We start from the raw sequence: 24,364 nt of genomic DNA on the forward strand, positions 1-24,364 counted from the left end.
CAATCAGATCATGACACAATAAAGAGCTGTAGAGCAGAGGACAGGAGGAGAGGACTATCCCTAGAGCCCATGCTGAAAGCAAGTTTCTAATGGTGGTGGCAGAGGCCCTGGCTGAGTTAGGACGAGGAAGCCACTCATCACTGTTTACACAATGAGCTTAGGAGGCTAAGACAAACTAACACAAAGTGAAAAACCAATTAAACATGGACCGTATCTGTGTTGGTGGTGGGGGCCCTCCCACAGATCATGGATACCTGAAAATCATGGACAGTGTGCCAGCAATGCCTGAGGACAAGACAGTTTACACGACTGGATTAATTTCAGATTTTCCACTCACAGCTTGGCATTTTGTCTGGAGCACATATTGGTAATTGGCTCATATTAAATTCCTTTTCCTGCTATGCTAATGGAAGAGTTGACTCCAGACTGAAAATGCAAGAGGTTACAGGTCTTTGGCATTTTTGGGACGGGGTAAAGGATTAAAACTGTTTTGCCCATTTGTGTATGGAATTGCTTTGAAATGAAACCCAAGCAAAATTAGCAAATACAACTGCGAGAGGTTATGCCTGGACTAGCATCAGGCAGACAGAAAATTACAATTTCGACTTTTTAGCTTGCTGATTAGCATAAACCACCTTAGACCTTTTCGGTTATTCGAACTTCAATTTCCAAGTGAATGTTATATGAATTCTGCCACTATCTTATAATAATAAATGCAATTCTTTAAGGAGTTTCTGACCATAAGAATATTGAACAGTACTTCACATTTTGTATGATATAATGTTAACATTGCATTAAGGGATACTAGGAATTAAAGCTTTTAAATATCTTTTGTGAGAAATTTATTTTTCATGATGTTAGTAAGTGTGTTAAGGAGGCCTTATGGCATACCCTGTCTCTGGGTCAGAAGCTCTGGTCTTGATAGTCATGGAACGATCTTCACTACGTGGCCAATAGATCAGCCTATATATTCTTCTAATATGCCTGAGGACAGACTGTACGAATGGGAATTTCCTGGGCAGCAATAGATAATGGCAACCCACTGAAATACTTTGTCAAACATAATCATGAACTCAGTGTAAGTCCATGGTTGTAAGATGGTCCCTCAGACTGTATACTGAACAGAAAGAGGAATAATGTTAACCTAAATGGTTGTAATAAATCAGCTGTTAAATTTGCATTGATCTCTAATATTGCATAATGTAATTTCAACAGCCAAGAGTGTGAAACCAAGTTACATTTGCAAGTTGCCAGAAAATCAATAGTGTTCTCTTCATAGGTTTGTCCTATAAATTGATAATTCTGCATTATTGACATGCTACCCTTAGGTACTCCAATGAAATACAATCAGGGCTTCTTGAGATCATCTCTCCTTCTGCTGATTTTTATCCTGACCTCTCAAATCTGAAGGAAACATTTGGAGATACCCAACAGAGAGTAAGGTAACTATTTGTATGAATTTTAAAGTTGCCTACTAATATATATTCTTGAAAAAAAGCCATTCGACAGATGTTGCAACACAACTGAATTAAGTTCTGGGAGGGATCTCTATATCCAAAGCCTCCATTACATTTTCCACTTTGACCATCATCACATCTTCATACAGGGTGTATTGCAGATGGCAATGTTTTTGTCCATGTAAAACTTGTAAATGTTCGACGTCTAAGGCCATGATATTTGACTCTTTAGTGTCTGTTACTTTATTCATATGAATGCAATTTTGCCTCCAAAACTTACATTCACATAACACACTTGCATTTTGTTGAGAACACTGTCAGATTGTTTGTGAGTAAAGGTAATCAATGTGGATGCTGGATGTGTTTGAATATTTCTAAATAATTCAATTAACAATAACTACCAACATAGTCTCCATTTGCTTTATCATTTTCTCTTCAATACCAAGATAAATGCTAATGATTCAAATGTGGTTTGCTATAGTTACCACCCACCTTCAAGAACCACCTCTAAATTGGATTTATCAAATTGGACCATGATCTAGATCTGTCACCACCAGATGTTTGATGAGTTTCAAGAATTCTCAGCTAAAACATGTTGGAGGTTGTATCCCAGTTGCATAGATTTGAAATAATATTTTAAATTCTATCCCAGGTTTAATTTCTAGCTGGATAGGTGACTTTGCCTTTATCTGGTGATAAAACACACATGAATAAGGGCTGATTTTTAAAAAAATCATTCTGTTTTCATTCCTATAAAGATAGGATCATAACAGTCCTCGCCTCCTATTGATAAGTCAGAATACAGGAAGCTTTATTTGAATTCACATTTTATCTGAACTGGAACTACCTGACACAACCTAAAAGGTCTCCTGATGCACAGATCTCAGAGGAGTGGTAGAAATGGGTCAAGACAATTGTTTCTCCAGAAACATTGCGGATCCTCAGCCAATGCTGGATCATAAGTCAGGAGTATAGTCTGGTAATGGTTATTGATAACATTCCAATCCTACCATAGATGGTCATGCTTCTACCAATATTTGACGAACAAAATTAAGTTATTCACAATATCTGTTTTAAAGTTGGACAATTAAATTCAGATTTTTCATCAATTAGAGTCAAAGAGCTGTAGAGCATGAAAACAGACCCTTCGGTCTGACTTGTCTGCGCCGATCAGATCTAGTCCCATTTGCCAGCAATTCCATGTTAATGAAAGCCTCTGTTTTTGAGCTGTACCACTTCAGTGATGATAAAATTGTAACTACAGCCAGTGAGCAATGCCTTACTTCATCATTTATCCCCTGCAAAGGTAGCAAAATTGAGCAGGAAGGTAAGGCTGTCATTAAGTTAATTATCTGAATGTAGAGAGATTCTGGATTAGTGGTGCTGGAAGAGCACAGCAGTTCAGGCAGCATCCAAGGAGCAGCGAAATGGGAGAGAGTTGATTTATTCTGTCTTATCCCTTGTAAAAATGTCCAATTTTACTGTTAATTTTTTGGTTATATATTGTTTTATATATATAAATTTAGCTAAAACAAAAATCTGATGTGACTGCAATGTTCATGTTAGTATCTGCAGCTTTTATTTTATGGGTTCAGTCTCTGGAGTATTATAATGGCAGGCATGTGTCCAATGAGGTTAGCATGGCCCATTGTAGTGAAGCAGTGTGGAGGGCATGGAATGTTTCTGTGCATCAAGAGCCTCTTAATAATAAGAGAAGCACCAAACCAATAGGTGCTAAAGTAGAGGTCCAGTGGAAGTTATCTACACATGCCCATTTTGTTTTGTTTTCCTGCACTTTACCCTCAAAAGCATAAATACTTCACCACTGCTTTTCACCTTCATCATTGAAGGTATTAATGGTTCATAGCCACAAAAGCTGTCCTTTTTGTTCTCATGCTTACTTTTCTGTCCAAGGTCTGCAACAGTATTCCGCTGAAGCCCAATGCAAACAATAGAAACACTGCCTAAATTCTTTTGTTTAGGCACTTTACAACCTTCTGGATCCAACGTTGAGTATATTTCCACCCCAGCCCAGTGTGCGTACTTGGAATGGTTTTGCTTTTAGGGGAGCTGGCATACATTTTGATTTCAACATTCCTACTCAAGATTGATGGGTAGAATGTTGTAGAGGTTTGAATAACATGGGCAATGCAGGATTTGTGGCACAATAGGACAAAAGGTCGAGAGGGGCTATCTTGGCTTGAGCATATTGCTCCATTTTTCATGTGTTCGACAAGTGGCAAATCAACTAGCTCATAGTGAGTTGCTAATTAAGGTGGATTATTGCTTGATAAATATAGAAAGAAGGAAAATAGGAGTAGGCTATTTGGCCCTTTGAGCCTGTTTCACCATTCTATACGATCATAGCTACCTTATTCCTGCTTTCACCTATATCTTAGCAAGCTGAACAAACTTTGTTAATGTTCAGATTTCTATTTTACTAAACTCAAAACAACATAGACATCAACAAAACATAATAGGAAAACTAGACTGGGTACTTGGCAGATTCAGCTCACCACTTGCTCTGAAGGACCTCCATGTTGCATAGGATCAAACTGCATCACAGGACATGATGGACGGGGCCCTTATTGATGGACATTGGCATCCAGCATTTGCCAAACTTTCACAATCACCATGGCACCTCTCTAATACAATGGCAAGGCATTCTGGAAGCATAGACTAGCCCTGCTGGGTGCACTAGCATCTAGCATTGAAAGGCTGCAACAAGGACACTTTTCACACAGCGAGCAGAGTTCCAGCTCATAAATAGACCAGGCTGCATCTCGCTTGCTCTCTATTACACAATCATTCAGTGCCTAGGTGCATCATTGCAGTATCTTTGCCATTCTGTTATCAAGGAGCAAATTAAAATTTGACAGAAAGAGTTTTTTCAACAGTAATGGTGAGCACAACAACTAACTTGATTTGTTGCAAAAATCCATCATGAATGTCCTTGAGGGAAAGAAATTGACCAAAATTACCTTGTCTGATCTACATGTGACTTCAAGCATGAAGTAATGTAGTTTAAACTGAATTGCCTTCTGACAGGGCCTAACAAACTGTCCAATCAATGGTAATTAGGGATGGACAACAAAAAGGCAGCACCCACATAGAGTCAGAGACCCATATCATTTTTGCAAAACAGAAAGAGACCCATGAACTCATTGTATCTGCACTGGCCAACATACGTCCATCTGTTCTATTGCTACTTTCTAGTGTTTCATCTGAACAGCTCTTAAATGTCTTCAGGGTTCCAGTCTTTATCCCACTCTTTAAGACAGTGAGTTCCAGATACCAACAACTCTCTGGGTGAAATGTTTTTCTCAAATAGAGTCATAGAGTCATAGAGATGTACAACATGAAAACAGACCCTTCAGTCCAACCTGTCCATGCCAACCAGCTATCCCAACCCAATCTAGTTCCACCTGCCAGCACCTGGTCCACATCCCTCCAAACCCTTCCTATTCATATACACATCCAAATGCCTCTTAAATGTTGCAATTGTACCAGCCTCCACTGCTTCCTCTGGCAGTTCATTCCATACACGTACCACTCTCTGCGTGAAAAAGTTGCCCCTTAGGTTTCTTTTATATCTTTCCCCTCTCACCCTAAACCTATGCCCTCTAGTTCTGGACTTCCTGACCACAGGGAAAAGACTTTGTCTATTTATCCTATCCATGCCCCTCATAATTTTGTAAACCTCTATAAGGTCACCCCTCAGCCTCCAATGCTCCAGGGAAAACAGCCCCAGCCTGTTCAACCTTTCCCTATAGCTCAAATCCTCCAACCCTGGCAACATCCTTGTAAATCTTTTCTGAACCCTTTCAAGTTTCACAACATCTTCCCGATAGGAAGGAGACCAGAATTGCATGCAATATTCCAACAGTAGCCTAACCAATGTCTAGTACAGCCACACATGACCTCCCAACGCCTGTACTCAATACTCTGACCAATAAAGGAAAGCATACTAAACACCTTCTTCACTATCCTATCTACTTGCAACTCCACTTTCAAGGACCTATGAACCTGCACTCCAAGGTCTCTTTGTTCAGCAACACTCCCTAGGATGCTACCATTAAGTGTATAAGTCCTGCTAAGATTTGCTTTCCCAAAATGCAGCACCTTGCATTTATCAGAATTAAACTCCATCTGCCACTTCTCAGCCCATTGGCCCACCTGGTCAAGATCCTGTTGTAATCTGAGGTAACCCTCTTTGCTGTCCACTATACCTCCAATTTTAGTGTCATCTGCAAACTTACTAACTGTACCTCTTATGCTCGCATCCAAATCATTTATGTAAATGACAAAAAGTAGTGGACCCAGTACTGATCCTTATGGCACTCCACTGGTCACAGGCCTCCAGTCTGAAAAACAACCCTCCAACACCACCCTCTGTCTTCTACTTTTGAGCCAGTTCTATATTCAAATGGCTAGTTCTCCCAGTATTCTGTGAGATCTAACCTTGCTAATCAGTCTCCCATGGGGAACCTTGTCGAACACCTTACTGAAGATCTTCTCCTATCGTAGAATAAAAAGAATGCATGAGTATTATGCTCTATTTGAAGTAACTGGAAGGTAAACATTCTGCTATTGTGGACTTGTCCACTTTATATTTTATATTTTTCTGACAAAGGAAGTTCTTGAAAGCAAATAGACAGCACTTTTTACATAAAGGTGGAGCTGATCTGACAATTGATCCTCCAAGCTGGTCACTTTTCCACTTCAGGTATCCCAGATGTGCACCAAGTAGAATGGAAGCCTGTCTTTCCTATGCAATTAACTGGCCTTCTCCTGAATTCATAGGCACCAATGACACCTTATCACGTATGCTAGCATGGCTCCTCTATTTCTTATAGAATTTCATCCCTCAGTTTATATTGATTGTTTGACCCTGAAGAATTCCAGCTTTACCCTGGTGGATGCAAAATCTTTTAAAATCCACTTTCATCGTCAATTTTTCTTTTCTACATCTCTTCCCATTTACTTGGGAGACTCTAAGAAGGTAATGATCTTAAACCACTTCATCTAACTTATTATTTTCTTTGAGATTGTGATTAAAATAGATTGTTGGGGGTAGGACCATGTATGTCTAACATACTTTGGATTTCAGTATAGCCTTTGATATAGTTCCTTTGAAGATGTTCAGACTGAAAGTAAGGGAAACTGAAATTAGTTGAAATAATTTGAATAGGATATGTAATTGTTGACCAATAGAAAACTAGAGGTTAATGCTCCATTTATTATCATCAATCTGAGGTAATATGACTAGCATGGTCACATAGGGGTCTGTTACAGGACCTTGTTCAATATCTTTATGGATTATCTGAAGTGAGAAGTCATATACAGAACAGTTAAATGTATAGACCATACTAAGTTAATAAAGTTGAAGAGGATAAACAACAGGAAAACTTGAATATACCTGAAAATTGAGCAGACAGGCAGCAGATGAATTTAATCTACTTGAACAGAAACCAATATAGGGAAGGAGCATCAATTAAATGGGAAAGATAGCAATAGGCAATGAAAATGAAACAGATCTGAGGATCCTGATTAATAATATTTTGAAACTATTAATGCACATGTTCCAAGCAAGGCTGGAGGAGTGTACTGTCACTCTAATCCTACTATTCCATGGTTGACAACACGAAGTTAGAAATAAATTTCAGCAAGAGTTAATGATAGCAAAATTCTTTATCTATATCAGGTTTTAAATAACAGGTTTCTTAATTAACATAATTATTGGCTTTTTATCTAAACAAAATGTTCAAAACATACTTAATATAAATACAATATTTGATTGACGTGCAATCGGTCACACGGATACGCAGCCTTTTCCAGGTGAAAAGAGGGAAATAAAACAGATTCCTCTGAAGAGATTTAATTTCTGGGAAAAAAAAACATACTTTGGCTAATGGATTATTCTTGAATGTAAAATATAAAATGTAGGATGTTCTGGAAACATTTGCTCTGATGTTCTGGCACATCAGGTAAAATCACGAATCATGCATGGTTATCTATGAAGTGTGGCAGATGCAGATTGCTTAGCAAATACAATCTTACGATGTTATTTCAATTGCTATTTTGAAAGAACAAATAGGTTTCACCATGAACAGATTTGGAGGGCTTTCTGTTCAGAAATGGGAGATATCAGCTTTCCTCCCTCCCTCAGCCAGCCTTCCTCCACTCAGCTTTATTTTAGCAGAATTCCCTCCAACACATTTAAATCTCAGTGAGATTCCCTTCAGCTCAGCTAGTTCATTCCAAGCTTCCCTCAAACTCAGTTTGTTATCTGCAGGCTTTCTTCCAATTCACCTTGATAAAATAAATCAACATTCAAAAACAACCCCAGCAAGGTCAACAGCAAACTAAACTGCTACCACCTGTCATGTGATTTCTAGGGAGCATTGTTAAAACAAAAAATCTATCTAAAGTCCACAATGAACTTAATAGGTCTTGAGGCCTATTTTATATAAACCACTCCAGATAGGTCTACAAACCTGGAAATAAATATCTTTTTCCATGATCATTCAAAATTTATATACTCGAAGTAATATTAAATATAAAATGTAGTTTCAAAGATGAAAATAACATATTAAAATAATATTAAACTGAAACACTGAGTAAATCCTGTCACTTTATTGATCACTTGAATAATACTGTGTATAGTTCTAGTCACCAAAATACAAAAACCTTGGAACTATTGAAAGGATACGGAACAGGAATTAAGAGATTATATTAAGAGCTGTTATGTAAATTGAGCATATTGTCAATAGTAAGGAGAATGTTGAGTAGTGATTCCTGTTTTTAAAAATCTAGATAATGTAGACCATTGCTATGTTGTGACTCAAACCTCTCATTTCAATGGCAGCATTCCCACCAGTAGCCTCCACTGATTAACATAATGAATGATGTGCCGTTATGAAGGCAAGTGCCTGTGTCACATTTCTTAGTTGCCTGCCATTGTGGAAGACCTTGACTGAAGCCAGTAACTATGCCCATTAGCACTCTTTGTAAAGGCCTCAGCCTCAAAGTGAGCCTGACCTAATTCGGATGGTTATGTTTTATGATGAACCATTGCTCTGCCAGACTGTAGATATGGGAAATCCTAGGCTGGTGCACCAACTCTGTCTTTCTTTCCTGTGCTATTGACCTTGTTTATACTGGATAGTGGCTCCACCTTTTACAGAGCTCTGTGGAAACCCCTGAAGCATGTTAAGCCAAATTTGGATTATGCCATTTTTATAACGCAAGTGTTGGAAGTGCAATAGCAGGATCATTAAGTTGCAACACTGTGATACTTTTGTTAAACTATTATCTGGAAAATGTCATCAAAATAACTTGACTAAGTTTTGGAGCATTTCACAAACCAAGATTGAACTAAATCTTGTATGATTTCCATGTGTATTCAAAACGCAATACTCTTAAGCAGCTTGAAGTAATTCTATTTGATTTTGACTATGCTTAAGAAGTTACCAGTTATCACAAAAGAGGTAGTGTTGGGCGAGCTAATGGAGCAAGAGGCAGACCAGTCTCCTGGCCCTGATGGAATGCATCCTTGGGTACTAAAAGAGATGGTGGGAGAAATAACAAATGCACTTGTGGCAATTTTCCAAAGTTTGCTGGACTCTGGGACAGTTTTAGCAGATTAGAAAACAGCAAACATGATGCCACTGTTTAAAAAAGCAAGTAAACTAAAGACGAGGAATTATAGACTGGTTAGCTTAACTTCTGTAGTGGGGAAAGTACTTGAATCTACCATCAAGGAAAAAATAGCAAGACATCTAGATAGAAATTGTCCAGTTAGACAGACGCAGCATAAGTCCATGAAAATCAGGTCATGCTTAACTAATTTATTGGAATTCTATGAAGTCATTACAAGTGCAGTGGACAAAGGGGACTCAGTAGATGTGGCGTATCTAGATTTCCAGAAGGCATTTGACAAGGAACCACACAAATGGCTGCTACATAGATGAAGGTGTACGGCATTATTACCAATGTATTAGCATGGATAGAGGATTGGTTAATGTTATGGATGAGACTAGACACCCTCAAAACATTATAAGAAGGTAGCCCAGAACCTAACGTTTCTAGTTGTTTTAAATAGATGTAAGGTGAATAACCCAGGAGCAATGCAGCTGGTCAAACCACTTGGTTTTAAACAAAACAGAATTTATTTACTCACAAACAAATTAAAACCAAATTTAGAATAACAACAATTATTTGAAAACCCAACTAATGTGAAAACACAACTCAACAAAGAGCTGTTCAGATTTTCTGCAACATAACACACTCCTTGGCAATAAGGTAAACTTAAATACAGGTTCTTACAGAAGAGAGAGAAAGAAAGGATCAGCATGGAGCTGTTTCTTTGGGTCCCCAACTAAAAACTAACCTAAAAGTAGAAAAAACCCTGAACTGGGAGAACTGGCCACTCCCCTTTCATTGTACAAGTGTTTTAAAAAAAAACCTGTAAGCCTTTTCTGATTATTGATTTAAGTAGCGTGTTAGCCATTGTTAAAGTAGCCAGTTCTATATATTTCAGCACTTCTACGTTTATGACCCTTCTCGGGTATAAAAAAAGCCAAGGACAGAATAACCTTGTTAAAGGAGCAGCATCATCACACCTCCCCCCTTAAAAGAAATGAACCATCAATATCCAAAGATGGCTTCATTTTAAAAGCTCTTAATCTTACATTGTTAGTACCCTACAACACATACACATTGTATTGACCATTACAATGTAAACATGCAGTACTACATTCTAGGTCAGTCTGTTTACTCCTGCTACCAAATGTCTCAGTTTTACATCCAAATCTCAACAATGTGTCAGCAATCACATTTTTTCATCCTGCCACACGCACAGTTTTCAAATTGAATGGCTATAACAACAAGTTCCATCTAAACAGTCTGGAATTTGTGTCCTTAAATTTCTCCACAAATTTATGATCAGTGTATATGATTGTCTCAATACGTTACTGATAACATAAACATTGAAATAATGTAACGTCAACACTAAGCTGAAAGTCTCCTTTTCAACTGTCGAATATTTCTGTTGATGAACATTCAATTTCCTGGAGAAATATGTGATAGGTCTTTTCTGCCTTCCTGTTGTCTTCCTGTAAGAGCACAGCACCGACACCCACGACACCCACATCACTTGCATAAATAGCTACCTTGAACGGCTTTGTGTATTATGTGTGGCTAATACTGGGTCAGTGGTTAACACAATTTTCAGGTTATACATAAATACATGCACCACACTTCAATTAACCAGAAATGATTGCTAAACCAAAATGATTTGGGTATCAAAGTTACCTGAACCTGTTTTCATTTTCTGATGTAGAGTCTTTTGTAATCCAAATGTGCTGACAATTTCAATGATTTTTATATGAACATTTCTGCTTTCAGGTGGAGAACAAAGCAGAATTTGGACTACAGTTTTTTAATGATGTATGCTCAAGCCAAAGGAGTATTCTATTTACAGGTATAGTAGTAGGAACATTATGTTACATCATTTTTGTAGATAAATTTGGTCCCTCAAAGAAATCAATTGCACGATATGGTATCTAATATTCCATTTTCCACTAATTAGTCAGCTCATGGGTCTTAGACATTAGCATTTAATCACTTTCAACTGCAATAACTGCAACTTCTGGAGAATATCAGCTTATAATAACTGCAGTGAAGATTGTCAGTTTGAAACTTCATCTGGATCTATTGTGTGGCTTGTTTTTTAATGGAAACAGTTTGAAAGATCCCAAAGACAGAGTTCAGAGAATGGAAATTAATTAAAGCAATAACAGGCCCATACCATACCTCTTCATTCTTTATGTAAATTATGAAAAGAGCAAAGAAATTAAAACATAACTTAAAACCTTATCAGAAGGTTGACACCAATTTATTCAATCAAGTTGAATATGCATCATCACTTTTTTTCGCACTTAATTTGTGGAAGGATGAATTGCCAATTTTGTTCAAGTATTTTCTCACTGGAGGTCTTGTGGTGTAGTAAGGGTATGGAATGCTTTGCCTGCAACGGTAGTGATTTGTCATATTTAAGTGCATTTAAGTCGTCATTGGACAGGCAAATGGACGTACATGGACTAGTGTAGTGGGATGAGCTTCAGATTAGTATGACAGGGTGGCGCAACATCAAGGGCCGAAGAGCCTATACTGCACTGTAATGTTCTATGGTGCAGTGAGTGATGTCTCTGCCTCTGAACCAGGAGCTGTGGAGTTGAATCTCACCCGTGGGCTTGATGGCCAAAGAAATTATGTTCATAAAGTGGTCACACAGGTTTGAGGATCCATCTGTGAATCCTTCTAGCACATCCAGTAACAGGCTGTAAAGGTGAGACAGATTCCTGGTCAGACATGTGATGAGGGAGGTTGGAGCCTCTACTATCTCCATCCAGAGCTCCAAGCGACATTCAACTGGCATGTAAAAGTTTGTTTTGCCTCAGCAACTCAGACTCCTTTAGTGCATTCTTGCCAAGTAAATATTGTTTAGAAAATAAGATTTGATAGAGCAGAATACAAATTATAAACACCAGTCCAGATTAGTTGGACGAATAGTCTATTTCTCTCATATAAAATGTTATACAATTTGAGGAGTCAGTACAGTAGTCTTGTGATTATGCTACTCACCAAATACACCACGATCTAAAAATTCAAATCGTTGCAAATCAAATTCAACAAATTTGCAATGATGGGTACCAGCAGCAGGAAAATAAATTACCTACTGCTCACTCATATCTTTCAAAGTTTGTCACCTATATTCAGTCTAGCCTGTGTGTAACTGCAATCTGGTTATCCCTTCATATGCTTGCAACACCTTCAATATGGAAGACAAACACTGTCACCTTCTCAAGGCATTTAGGGATGTGGGAAACACTGTTCTGAGTGGAAAAAAAAGAACAAAACATTAAGAAAAAGCTGTACTGAAACATTTTATGATGGGAAAATCTACTTTATACTTATTCCTACTTATTTACATTTATCACTTTGAAAGAAAAATCAACATTCAAATCAAAACAGTTGTTCTTAACTTTTGTTAAGTCTTTTATTTAAAAAAAGCATGTTCCACAATTTCACGTCAATTCATTCAGGCAAATCAAGTTGAATATATTGAATATTCATAAGCAGTATTTTGTTTTTGCTTTATTGAGGGAGGGTGGGATTATCAATTTTTGTCCAAGCATTTTCTCACTGGAGGTCTAGTGGTACAATGGGTAATATCACTGCCTCTGAGTCAAAAGCTCGAGATTTTTTGAGTCGATGGCCAAGGAAGGTGATTTCTTAATGCATGTCAACCAGTTGAGGATTCACCTATAAATTCTTTCAATATTTGCCAATGGTAGATTGTAAAGGCGAGGCAGGTTCCTGAGTGTCCTCTGATGAAGACATTTGGAATTCGTTACCATCATTTTCCATAGTTCTAGAACAAACTGTAAATGCAAACAGTATGTTGCCAGAGCAGCTTCGAATCTCCTCAGAGATCTTGTGTCACAGAGGTAGTATCCCTGCCTCTGAGCTAGCATATCTGAATTTGAATCCAATCTGGATTTGATAGCCAAAGAAGGTGTACATGTTGCACATCAACTTCCTATAAGCATTTGAAACTGTTGTTGAACAGAGTTGTCAACATTTGAGCAAATTTAGGAATAAAAGGAATTGAAGGAACATATCTATGAAATTGGCTGAGTGTTAGAAAATAGAGAAAAGTGGCTATTTTCTAACTTTTCAGGCTGGAGAAAGGTGAATTTCCCAGGGGTTTGTGTTTGGTTACCTAAGCTTTTCCTGACACATATCAATGATTATACATCTTGGTATACATGGTGCAATGTCAAAGCCTCTGGTTGATACCCAATTTGAAAGAAATCGTGAACTGTGAGGACAATAATGTAGACTTGGGTAAATTACTGGAATGGGCACACACGTGGCAGATGAAGTTCAATGTGGAGAAATGTAAAATGATTCAAATCAGGAGGAAGAAAACAGAGAGGCAGCTCAAAATAAATAGTCCAGTTCTAGTGGATGTTCAGGAGCAAACAGACCTGCGTGCACGTATGCATGTAAATCATCGGAGGTGACAGTACACATTGAACAAAAAATTGATAAAACATGCAGTATTTTGTGCTTTATTATTAGGGGTGTGGAGTAAAGAGCATGGAGGCTATGTTGAACCCATTTGAGAAAATTGTGATGGATGTAAAGGGTGAGAGTGTACATAAAATTATTGAACATAGAACATAGAACAATAAAGCGCAGAACAGGCCCTTTGGCCCTCGATGCTGCGCCAACTTGTGAACTATTCTCAGCTCGTCCCCCCTACACTATCCCATCATTATCCATGTGCTTATCCATCAAAATTGTTCTCGGGATGAGGACCATCAATTCTAAAGATTGTCTGTAGAAGATGGAACTGTATTTCTTGGAGAAAAGAATGCTAGAGATGATTTGATAGAGGGATTCAAAATCATGAAGGCTCTGGACTTCGTACATAGGGAGAAATTATTCCCAAGCACACATGGATTGAGAGTTGTATTGTACAAATTTAAAATAATTGGGAAGAGAAACAAGTGTAATATTAGAGAACAACATTTTGAAACGGTGATTGGTTAATGTCTAGATTGCACTGACTGAGTGTATGGTGGAGTACCTTCAATCAAGGTATTCAAGAGGGAATTAGACTGTTACCTGAGAAGAAGAAATGTGCTGGGTTACAGAGAGAAAGCAGAACCTAGGCACCAGGTTTCAATCCCAGCTTAGGGGGCATGTATGGGGCTCTGCAAACCTGACCCAGGAAAATTAGTCCAAGAGGTTCTGGGGTGATGGAGTTTCCTGGGAGGTGTGCCACGCAACCTCAGAACAAGTGCAGAGTCTGCCAACTGCAGATGTGAACTGGGCACAAGGTCTACCTCTACCATTGTGTTGAAGATTTATTAAAACTAAAAACCAAAACTAACTCTGACCCTTATATCACCTCCCTCCCTCTCATACACACTCCCATGCCACATCACTGCTAACCCATGCCACCTCATACTCCATGCCACACTAAGCCCCTCTATCCATCCCTAGAATCCCACCTCTTGTTACGACACTGGGTAAACATCCCCATGGCCTAATTTAAACCTGCAACACAGAAATGATTTAACCTGTGCTATAATCTGTTAAAATTCGAGGCCAAGAGCTATCTCTAAAGTCACTATTTAAAGTACAAAAAAATTAAGAACTTTATTCGTTAAGTCTAACATAGAATATTAACTAACAACTATTTACATCCTTTCTCTAACCTTACTTTTACTTTCCCTTCTACAATACTGGACCAATAAAACTCCCGATTAAGATTTACCAAAAAAATTCAAACTTCAAAACCAGCCAGGTGTCGAATCTTCTCTTTGTATCTTCCTCTGTCTTCTTTTCTTCTTCTTCGGGATTTCTGTTTCACAGGTCATTGATAGATAAAGGTACCTTTAAGAGAGCTATTCTCCAGGCAGTCTGCATACGTTGGTGGCTTGAGTTGAGCGTGTATTGCTGGAAAAGCACAGCAGGTCAGGCAGCATCCGAGGAGCGGGAGAATCGATGTTTCGGGCTGAAGCCCTTCATCAGGAAGGGGATCCACTCCCTTCCGCCACTCCCTCACCACCCAACGTCTGGAGGAAGCACGCCTCATCTTCTGCCTCAGAACACTTCAACTCCAGGGCATCAATGTGGACTTCACCAGTTTCCTCATTTCCCCTCCCCCCCACCTCACCCCAGTTCCAACCTTCCAGCTCAGCACCATCCTCATGACCTGTCCTACCTGCCCATCTACCTTCCCATCTATCCACTCCACCCTCCTCTCTGACCTATCACCTTCATCCCCACCCCCATCCATCTATTGTACTCTTTGCTACCTTCTCCCCAGCCCCTCCCCCCTCCCATTTATCTCTCCACCCGGGAGGCTCCCTGCCTTCAGTCCTGATGAAGGGCTTTTGCCCGAAACGTTGATTTTCCTGCTCCATCAAGGCAGGAGTATTTGCTTTAGCTTCTTATACTGCACAGATAATATTAGATTGTACTGAAGTAAGTGGGTCGGAACAGGAAGCAGTGTGTATAATGATGACAGTCTCCAAGCTCTATAAAATGTTCACACTTCATTCGGAAAGCAGTTCTAGCTCTGCAGATTTATGAGGACACCCTACTGGAAAAAGATGATTCTATGTAATATTGCCATTTTAAAAATGCTACATAGACAAATAGGTAAGTTGTTAAAAAGCTTCTACTGAGATTATTATTGTGGCTATTGTTTAACTTGAAGTTTGTGAGAAACTGTAGCTGAAGGGAGATGGAGATGAAATTGAGAGAATCCACAGGAGCTGTGTGTTTATATTGAATAAGCAAACTCTCACCTTGCAAATGTTTTAATGGTGCCTCTCCAAAGAATTTAAATGTTACTCACTGCCCTGATAAGCTCACGTACTTCAAATCACAAATAGTTGCGCACTTTATAAAAATAAGTACATCTACTCCATTGATGCCATTGATGCAGCCAAGGGAGGTGGTGGCTGTTGTGAGTTGATGTGGTCTGTTGAATAAATGTATGTTCTTCCTTTTGTTGTTTGATTTCTGGTGAACAGCTTTGCAAGCTGGTTTTCCAGTTGCTCTGCAAGGTGTGGTGCTGTCTATTCCTCACTGCCTCATGCTGATTGATCATCTAACATTACGCTTTGTATATGAAAAAGAAATGAACAAATTATAACAGGTATACTGTTTTGGATACTGTTTGGGGAGATGGCTCACCAGGGGAAGGCAGCAGTAGCCAGGTTCATGGCACCATGGCTGGCTCTGCTGTACAGAAGGGCAGGAAAAAGAGTGGAAAAGCTAAAGTCATATGGGATTCAACTGTAAGGAGAGCAGAAAGGCAGTTCTTTAGTCAAAAACAAGACTCCTAAATGGTATGTTGCTTCCCAAGTGCACGGGTCAGGGATGTTACAGATCAGCTGCAGAACATTCTGAAGGGGGAAGGTGAATAGCCAGCTGTTGTTGTGCACGATATAGGTAATAAATGAGATGAGGTCCTACAAGCAGAATTTAGGGAGTTCGGAGCCAAGTTAAAAAGTAGGACCTCAGACATAGTAATCTCAGGATTGCTACCAGCGCCACGTAGTAGTCAGAGTAGATGAAAGAATAGGCAGGATGAATGAGTGGCTTGAGAGGTAATGTAGGAGGGAGGGGTTCATACTTTTTGGACATTGGGACCAGTTCTGGGGAAATGGCACTATTACAAATCAGATAGTCGACACCTGGGCAGCACTGGAACCAATGTCCAAGGGAGTGCTTTTGCTAACGCTGTTGGAGAGGCTTTAAACTGATGTGGCAGGGGGATGGGAACCAAATGAGGAGATTAGTGGACAGTAAAGGAGTAGTAACTAAAGCCCATAAGAAACTAGATAATGAAGTCAGTGTGCCTAAGGGGAAGAGTGGGCAGGGAGCAGATGATGAATACAAAGGGACTGGTGGTCTGAGGTACATTTGTTTTAATGCAAGAAGTATAGTAGGTAAGGCAGATGAACTTAGGGCTTGGATTAGTAACTTGGAGTATGATGTTATTACTATTACTGAGACTTGGTTGAGGGAAGGTCAAGATTGGCAACTAAATAAGCCAGAATATTGATGCTTCAGGATAGGGATAGAGAGGGAGGTAAAAAGGGTGGAGGAGTTGTATTACTGGTCAGAGAGGATATCATAGCTGTGCTGAAGGAGTGCACTATGGAGGACTTGAGCAGTGAGGCAATATGGGCAGAGCTCTGAAATAGGAAGGGTGCGGTAACAATGTTGGGGCTGTACTCAGGCCTCCCAACTGTGAGCATGAGATAAAGGTACAAATATGTAGATAGATTATGAAAAGATGTTGGAGCAATAGGGTTGTGGTGATGGGAGATTTTAATTTACACAACATAGACTGGGATCCACTTCATGATCGATGTTTAGATGGAGCAGAATTTGTAAGGAGCATCCAGGAGGGTTTTATAGAACAGTGTGTAAAAATTCCAACACGGGAAGGGGCCATACTGGATCTGGTGATGGGGAATGAGCCCAGCCAGGTGGTTGAAGTTTCAGTAGTTGATAACTTTGGGAATAGTGATCACAATTCCGTAAGTTTTAGAACTTTCATGGACAAGGATAAGAGTAGTCCTAAAGGAAGAGTGCTAAATTGGGGGAGGGCCAACTGTACCCAAATTTGACAGGTCCTGGGGAATGTAGATTGGGAGCAACTGTTTGAGGGTAAATCCACATTTGATATGTGGGAGACTTTTAAAGAGAGGTTGATTAGAGAGCAGGACAGACATGTCCTGTGAAAATTAGGGATAGAAATAGCAAGATTAGGGACCATGGATAACAGGTGAAATTGTGAGACTAACTAAGAGGAAAAAGGAAGCATATATAAGGTCTAAGCAACTGAAAACAGATGAAGCTTTGGAAGAATATCTGGAAAGTAGGAGCAATCCGAAACAAGGAATTAAGAGGGCGAAAAGGGGTCATGAAATATCTTTGGCAAACAGGGTTAAGGAAAATCCCGAAGCCTTTTATTCATCTTTCAGGAGCAAGAGGGTACCAAGAGAAAGGGTGAGCCAACTCATGGACAAAGGAGGAAAGTTATGCGTGGAGTCAGAGAAAATGGGTGAGATTCGTAATGCGTACTTTGCAATAGTACTCACTGAGGAGAGGGACATGACTGATGTTGAGGTTAGAGATAGATGTTTGATTACTCTAGATCAAGTCTGCAAAAGGAGGGAGGAACTGTTAGGTATTCTAAAAAGCATTAAGGTGGACAAGTCCCCAGGTCCAAATGGAATCTATCCCAGGTTACTGAGGGACGCGAGAGAGGAAATAGCTGGGGCCTTAACAGATATCTTTGCAGCATCCTTGAACACAGGTGAGATCCCAGAGGACTGGAAAATTGATAATGTTGTCCCCTTATTTAAGAATGGTAGCAAGGATAATCCAGGTAATTATAGACCGGTAAGACTGACATCGATTATAGAAAAGCTGCTGGACAAGATACTGAGGGATAGGATCTATTTGCATTTGGAAGAAAATGGGCTTATCAGTGATAGGCAGCATGGTTTTGTGCAGGGAAGGTCATGTCTTCCCAACTTCATAGAATTCTTTGAGGAAGTGACAAAGTTAATTGATGATGGAAGGGTTGTAGTTGTCATATACATGGACTTCAGTAAGGTGTTTGATAAGGTTCCCCATGAGAGGTGGTTGGAGCAAGTGAAATTTTATGGGGTCTGGGATGTATTAGTTAGATGGATATAGAATTGGCTGGGTAACAGGAGACAGAGAGTAATAGATTAGATTACTTACAGTGTGGAAACAGGCCCTTCGGCCCAACAAGTCCACACCGACCCGCCGAAGCGCAACCCACCCATACCCTTACATTACCCCTTACCTAGCACTACGGGCAATTTAGCATGGCCAATTCACCTGACCCGCACATCTTTGGACTGTGGGAGGAAACCGGAGCACCCGGAGGAAACCCACGCAGACACAGGGAGAACGTGCAAACTCCACACAGTCAGTCGCCTGAGTCGGGAATTGAACCCGGGTCTACAGGCGCTGTGAGGCAGCAGTGCTAGCCACTGTGCCACCGTGCCGCCCTTTGCACCTCCTTTGCACCTCTCTAAAGCACCCACATCCTTCTGATAATGCATCATCTTGCATTTGCCTGGGCTGAGCTCCATCTCCCATTTCTCCACCCAATTCTCTATACTATCTATATTCTGATGCAGTGGAAGGGAGTTTCTCAAAATGGAGACCTGTGACCATGGTGTTCCACAGGGATCCATGCTGGGACCACTGTTGATTGTGATATACATAAATGATTTGGAAGAAGGTATAGGTGGCCTGATTAGCAAGTTTCTGATGACACCAAGATTAGTGGAGCAGCAGATAGTGAAAGACGGTCAGAGAATGCATCAGAATATAGATAGTATAGAGAGTTGGGTGGAGAAATGGGAGATGGAGCTCAGCCCAGGCAAATGCAAGATGATGCATTATCAGAAGGATGTGGGTGCTTTAGAGAGGTGCAAAGGTGGTTCACCAGGATGTTGCCTGGTATGGAGGATGCTAGCTATGAAGAGAGGTTGAGTAGATTCTAATTATTTTCATTAGAAAGACGGAGATTGGGGGGAACCTGATTGAGGTCTACAAAATCATGAGAGGTATAGACAGGATGGGTAGCAAGAAGCTTTTTCCCAGAGTAGGGGACTCAATTACTAGGGGTCATGAGCTCAAAGTGAGAGGGGAAAGGTTTAAGGGAAATATGCGTGGCAAGTTCTTTACACAGAGGGTGGTGAATGCCCAGAATGAGTTGCCCAGTGGAGGTTGTAGAGGCGGGCATAATAGCGTCATTTGAGATGTATCTAGATGGATACATGAATGGGCAGGGAGCAGAGGGATATGGATCCTTGGAAAATAGGTGATAGGTTTAGATAAAGGATCTGGATTGGTGCAGGCTGGGAGGGCCGAAAGGCCTGTTCTTGTGCTGTAACTTTCTTTGTTCTTTTGTTCTTTGTGTGAACAGATATGCACTGTGATTGTACCACTGAGGGCTTTCTTTTGAAACTCTTATGTTATCTCCTCTCGAAGTTGCTAATCTAGATTGAAGGCAATCTGTAAGGGAACCCAATGAGACAAAATAAGTCTGTATTCCTTGCTCAACGTAGCCATTGGCCCTGCTTAGTCATAGAGTTATAGAGACGTACAGCATGGAAGTAGACCCTTCAGTCCGATTCCTCCATGCCGACCAGATATCCTAACCTAATCTGTGCCATCTGCCAGTACTTGGCCCATATCCCTTGAAACCCTTCCTATTTATATCCCCATCCAGATGCCTTTTAAATGCTGAAATTTTACCAGCCTCCACCACTCTCTCTGGCAGCTCATTCCATACATGCACCACACTCTGTGTGAAAAAGTTGTCCCTTAGATCCCTTTTATATCTTCCCCCTCTCAAAACCTATGCCCTCTAGTTCTGGACTCCCCCACCCAGGGAACAGACTTTGTCTATTTATCTATCCATGCCACTCATGATTTATTAAACCTCCATAAGGTCACCCCTCAGCCTCCGACGCTCCAGGGAAAACAGCCCCAGCCTATTCAACCTCTCCCTATAGCTCAAATCCTCCAACCCTGGCAACATCTTTGTAAATCTTTTCTGAACCCTTTCAAGTTTCACAACATCCTTCCAATTGAAAGGAGACCAGAATTGCACGCAATGTTCCAAAAATGGCCTAATCAATGTCCTGTACATCTGCAACATGACCTCAACTCCTGTACTTAATGCTCTGATCGATAAAGGAAAGCATACCAAACACCTTCTCCACTATCCTACCTACCTGCGACTCCACTTTCAAGGAGCTATCAAGAACCCTGCATTCCAAGGTCTCTTTGTTTAGCAACACTCCCTAGGATCTTACTATTAAGTGTATAAGTCCTGCTAAGATTTGCTTTCCCAAAATGCAGCACCTCGCATTTATCTAAATTAAACTCCAACTCAACTCCTCAGCCCATTGGCCCATCTGATCAAGATCATGCTGTAATCTGAGGTAACCCCCTTCGCTATCAACTACACCTCCAATTTTGGTGTTATCTGCAAACTTACTAACAATACCTCCTATGTTCATATCCAAATCATTCATATAAATGACGAAAAGTAGTGGACCCAGCACCGATCCTTATGACACTCCATTGGTCACAGGCCTCCAGTCTGGAAAGCAGCCCTCCACCACCACCCTCTGTCTTCTACCTTCGAGCCATTTCTGTATCCAAATAGCTAGTTCTCCCTGTATTGCATGAGATCTAACCTTGCTAACCAGTCTCCCATGAGGAACCTTGTCAAATATCTTACTGAAGTCCATGTAGATCACGTCCACCACTCTGCCCTCATCAATCTTCTTTGTTACTTCTTCAAAAAACTCAATCAAGTTTGTGAGAATTGATTTCCTAACCACAAAGCCATGTTGACTATCCCTAATCAGTCCTTGCCTTTCCAAATACGTGTAAATCCTATCCTGCAGGATACCCTCCCTTGCCCATCACCAACATCAGGCTCACCACTCTATCATCCCCTGGCTTTTCCTTACCACTTTTCTAAAACAGTGGCACAGGTACACAATTCTTTATCTGAAACCATCGAGGCCAGCTGGTTTTCGAATTTTGGAATAAGTGACAGTTTCATGGTATAATAAAAAAAAATTACCAAACAGCAGACACACCTGTGAGTACTAAGAGCACTGAGATAGAATTGATGCCTATCAATGCTGGGCCATGCAGACTCGTCACATCTGAGTGATGTAGGTTGAGTGGGTGTGGAGTTGGGTTGACTGTTTGCACGCCAAACAACCTTGTTATGGCGAACAAAAACTTCACGAAAAATCTTCAGCTTTCGGGGTTTAGAGATGGTTTGCACCTTCTGTAGTAGGTACATCCACATACTGAATCAGAAAATCTTCTTGTAGACACTTAATAAATTCCTCTCCATCTACGGCAGTCTATGTTTGGAAACTTAAAATCCCCGACCATAACCACCCTATTATTCTTACAGATAACTGAAATCTCCTTACAAATTTATTTCTCAAAGCATGTTAGCAGGTCTATAATATAATCCCAATAAAGTGATCAACCCTTTCTTATTTCTCAGTTCCACCCAAATAACTTCCCTGGATGTATTCCCAGGAATATTCACCCTAAGTACAGCAGTAATGCTATCCTTTATGAAAAATGCCATGCCCCCTCCTCTCTTGACCCCTTTTCTGTCCTTCTTGTTGCATTTGTATCCTGGAATATTAAGCTGCCAGTCCTGCCCATTCCTGAGCCACGTTTCTGTAATTGCCGTGATATCCCAGTCCCATGTTACTAACCATGCCCTGAGTTCATCTGCCTTCCCTATTAAGCCTCTTTCATCAAAGTAAATGCAGTTTAATTTATCAGTCCTCCTCTGTTTTCTACTTTGTATCTGCCTGCCCTGACTGTTTGACTCGCTCCTTTTACCAACTGTACCAGTCTCAGATTCATCTCTATCCTCACTATCTCCCTGGGTCCCACCCCCATCTTACTAGTTTAAATCCTCCCAAGCAGCTCCAGCAAATCTCCCTGCCAGTATATTTGTTTTCTTCCAATTTAGATGCAAACCGTCCTTCTTGTACAGGTCACTTCTACCCCAGAAGAGATTCCAAAGATCCAAAAATGTGAATCCTTCTCCCCTTCACCAGCTCCTCAGCCACACATTCACCTGTTCTATACTCCTATGCCTACTCTCACGAGCTCGTAGTACCAGGAGTAATCCAGATATTACTACCCTCGAAGACCTCCTTTTTTAAATTCCTGCCTAAGTCTTTACATTCTCCCTCAGAATCTCATCCTTTTCCCTTCCAATGTCATTGGTTCCAATGTGTACAATGACCTCTGTTGGTCTCTCTCCCCTTTGAGAATATTCTGCACCCTCTCTGAGAAATCCTTGATTCTGGCACCAGGGAGACAACACACCATTCTGATTTTTCACTGCTGGTCACAGAAACATCTGTCTGTGCCTCTTACGAGAGAGTCCCCAAACACAATTGATCGCTTTGAACCCGACGTACCCCTCATTACATTAGAGCCTGTCTTGATACCAGAAACTTGGCTGTTCGTGCTACATTCCCCTGAAAGCCCATTACCCTCTTTCTAAACAGCACATTTGTTTGAAATGGGAATAGCCACAGAAGACTACCTGCAGTACCTCTTCTATCTTTCTTGGAGTTAACTCATCTATCTGAATGTATCTGCAGCTTTTCTCCCTTCCTGTAACTGCCATCCATCACACACCCCCGTTCTAGTAAATTCCTCATTGCCTCTAACTATCACTCCATCAATCCATTCAATCTGATAGGATTCACAATAAAAGACACTTCCTGCAGACATAATCCTCAGTAGCATGTAAACTCTTCCTAAACCCCCACATCTGACAAGAAGAGCAAATCACTCTATGAAAGGCCATCTTTGCTCAGTGTACAGATATCTCACAGAGAGAGAGAGAGATAGAGGGGGGGGACTGAAAGATGCCAGTCAGTGTACAGATATCTCCCTGAGAGAGAGAGAGGAGGGACTAAGAGACACCAGTCAGTGTACAGATATCTTGGTTAGAGACAAAAAAAACTGCAGATGCTCAAATCCAAAGTAGACTGACAGGAGGTTGGAAAAACACAGCAAGCCAGGCAGCATCAGGAGTTAGAGAAGTCAACGTTTCAAGTGTAACCCTTCTTGAATCTTGTGATTCCTCCAGTGACAGAATCTATGATTGGAGGAGCTGTGTAGGTATAGTGATGGTTTCTAATGGGCATTATGCAGGAGGTTTTCAGCTGTACTGAACAATTTGTGATGACACCTTCTGGGAGATCAAGGAAAAGAAGCAAAAAATAAAAGAACAGGAGGGAGTCTGCACTAGGAAAGAAACAGGAGCAGGCACTAGGGAGCTCACACTCAGCATTGTACCAGGCTAGACGCAGCTATCATCCATGTTTGCAGTACAAGCCACTCCCAGGGAACTTGAACTTCACTACCAGTGCGATAAATTCTGTGCCTTACAATTGTGTCCTCCGCAACCACCTGATGAAGGAGCGGTACTTCGAAAGCTAGTGCTTTCAATTAAACCTGTTGGACTATAACCTGGTATTGTGTGATTTGTACACCCCAGTTCAACACCGGCATCTCCAAATCTTCACCACCAATGATAATGATTATCTTGGACAAGGGAAGTGTGTGCTGAGTCATTGTAATAGATCTCTTCTAATTCAGGATTTATTGACTAATGAGGCAAGGGTATTGAGAAAAGCTCTTCCCAAACAACAAGATATATAACATTCAAACAGAATAAATTG

General features: G+C 40.5%; 1 protein-coding gene across 1 annotated transcript in view; it reads left to right on the top strand.

Moving 5' to 3' along the window:
* LOC132833376 (alpha-1,3-mannosyl-glycoprotein 4-beta-N-acetylglucosaminyltransferase B-like) overlaps positions 1 to 24,364 on the top strand; it is a 244,518-nt gene that overhangs the window by 152,216 nt on the left and 67,938 nt on the right. Inside the window, exons 6-7 of the mRNA XM_060851600.1 lie at positions 1,329 to 1,442; positions 10,866 to 10,941. Of these exons, the coding sequence (XP_060707583.1) occupies positions 1,329 to 1,442; positions 10,866 to 10,941 (190 nt within the window). The remainder of the gene's footprint in view (positions 1 to 1,328; positions 1,443 to 10,865; positions 10,942 to 24,364) is intronic.

The sequence above is a fragment of the Hemiscyllium ocellatum genome, chromosome 36 (genome assembly GCF_020745735.1).
Source record: "Hemiscyllium ocellatum isolate sHemOce1 chromosome 36, sHemOce1.pat.X.cur, whole genome shotgun sequence".
In the NCBI taxonomy this organism is placed as follows: Eukaryota; Metazoa; Chordata; class Chondrichthyes; order Orectolobiformes; family Hemiscylliidae; genus Hemiscyllium; species Hemiscyllium ocellatum.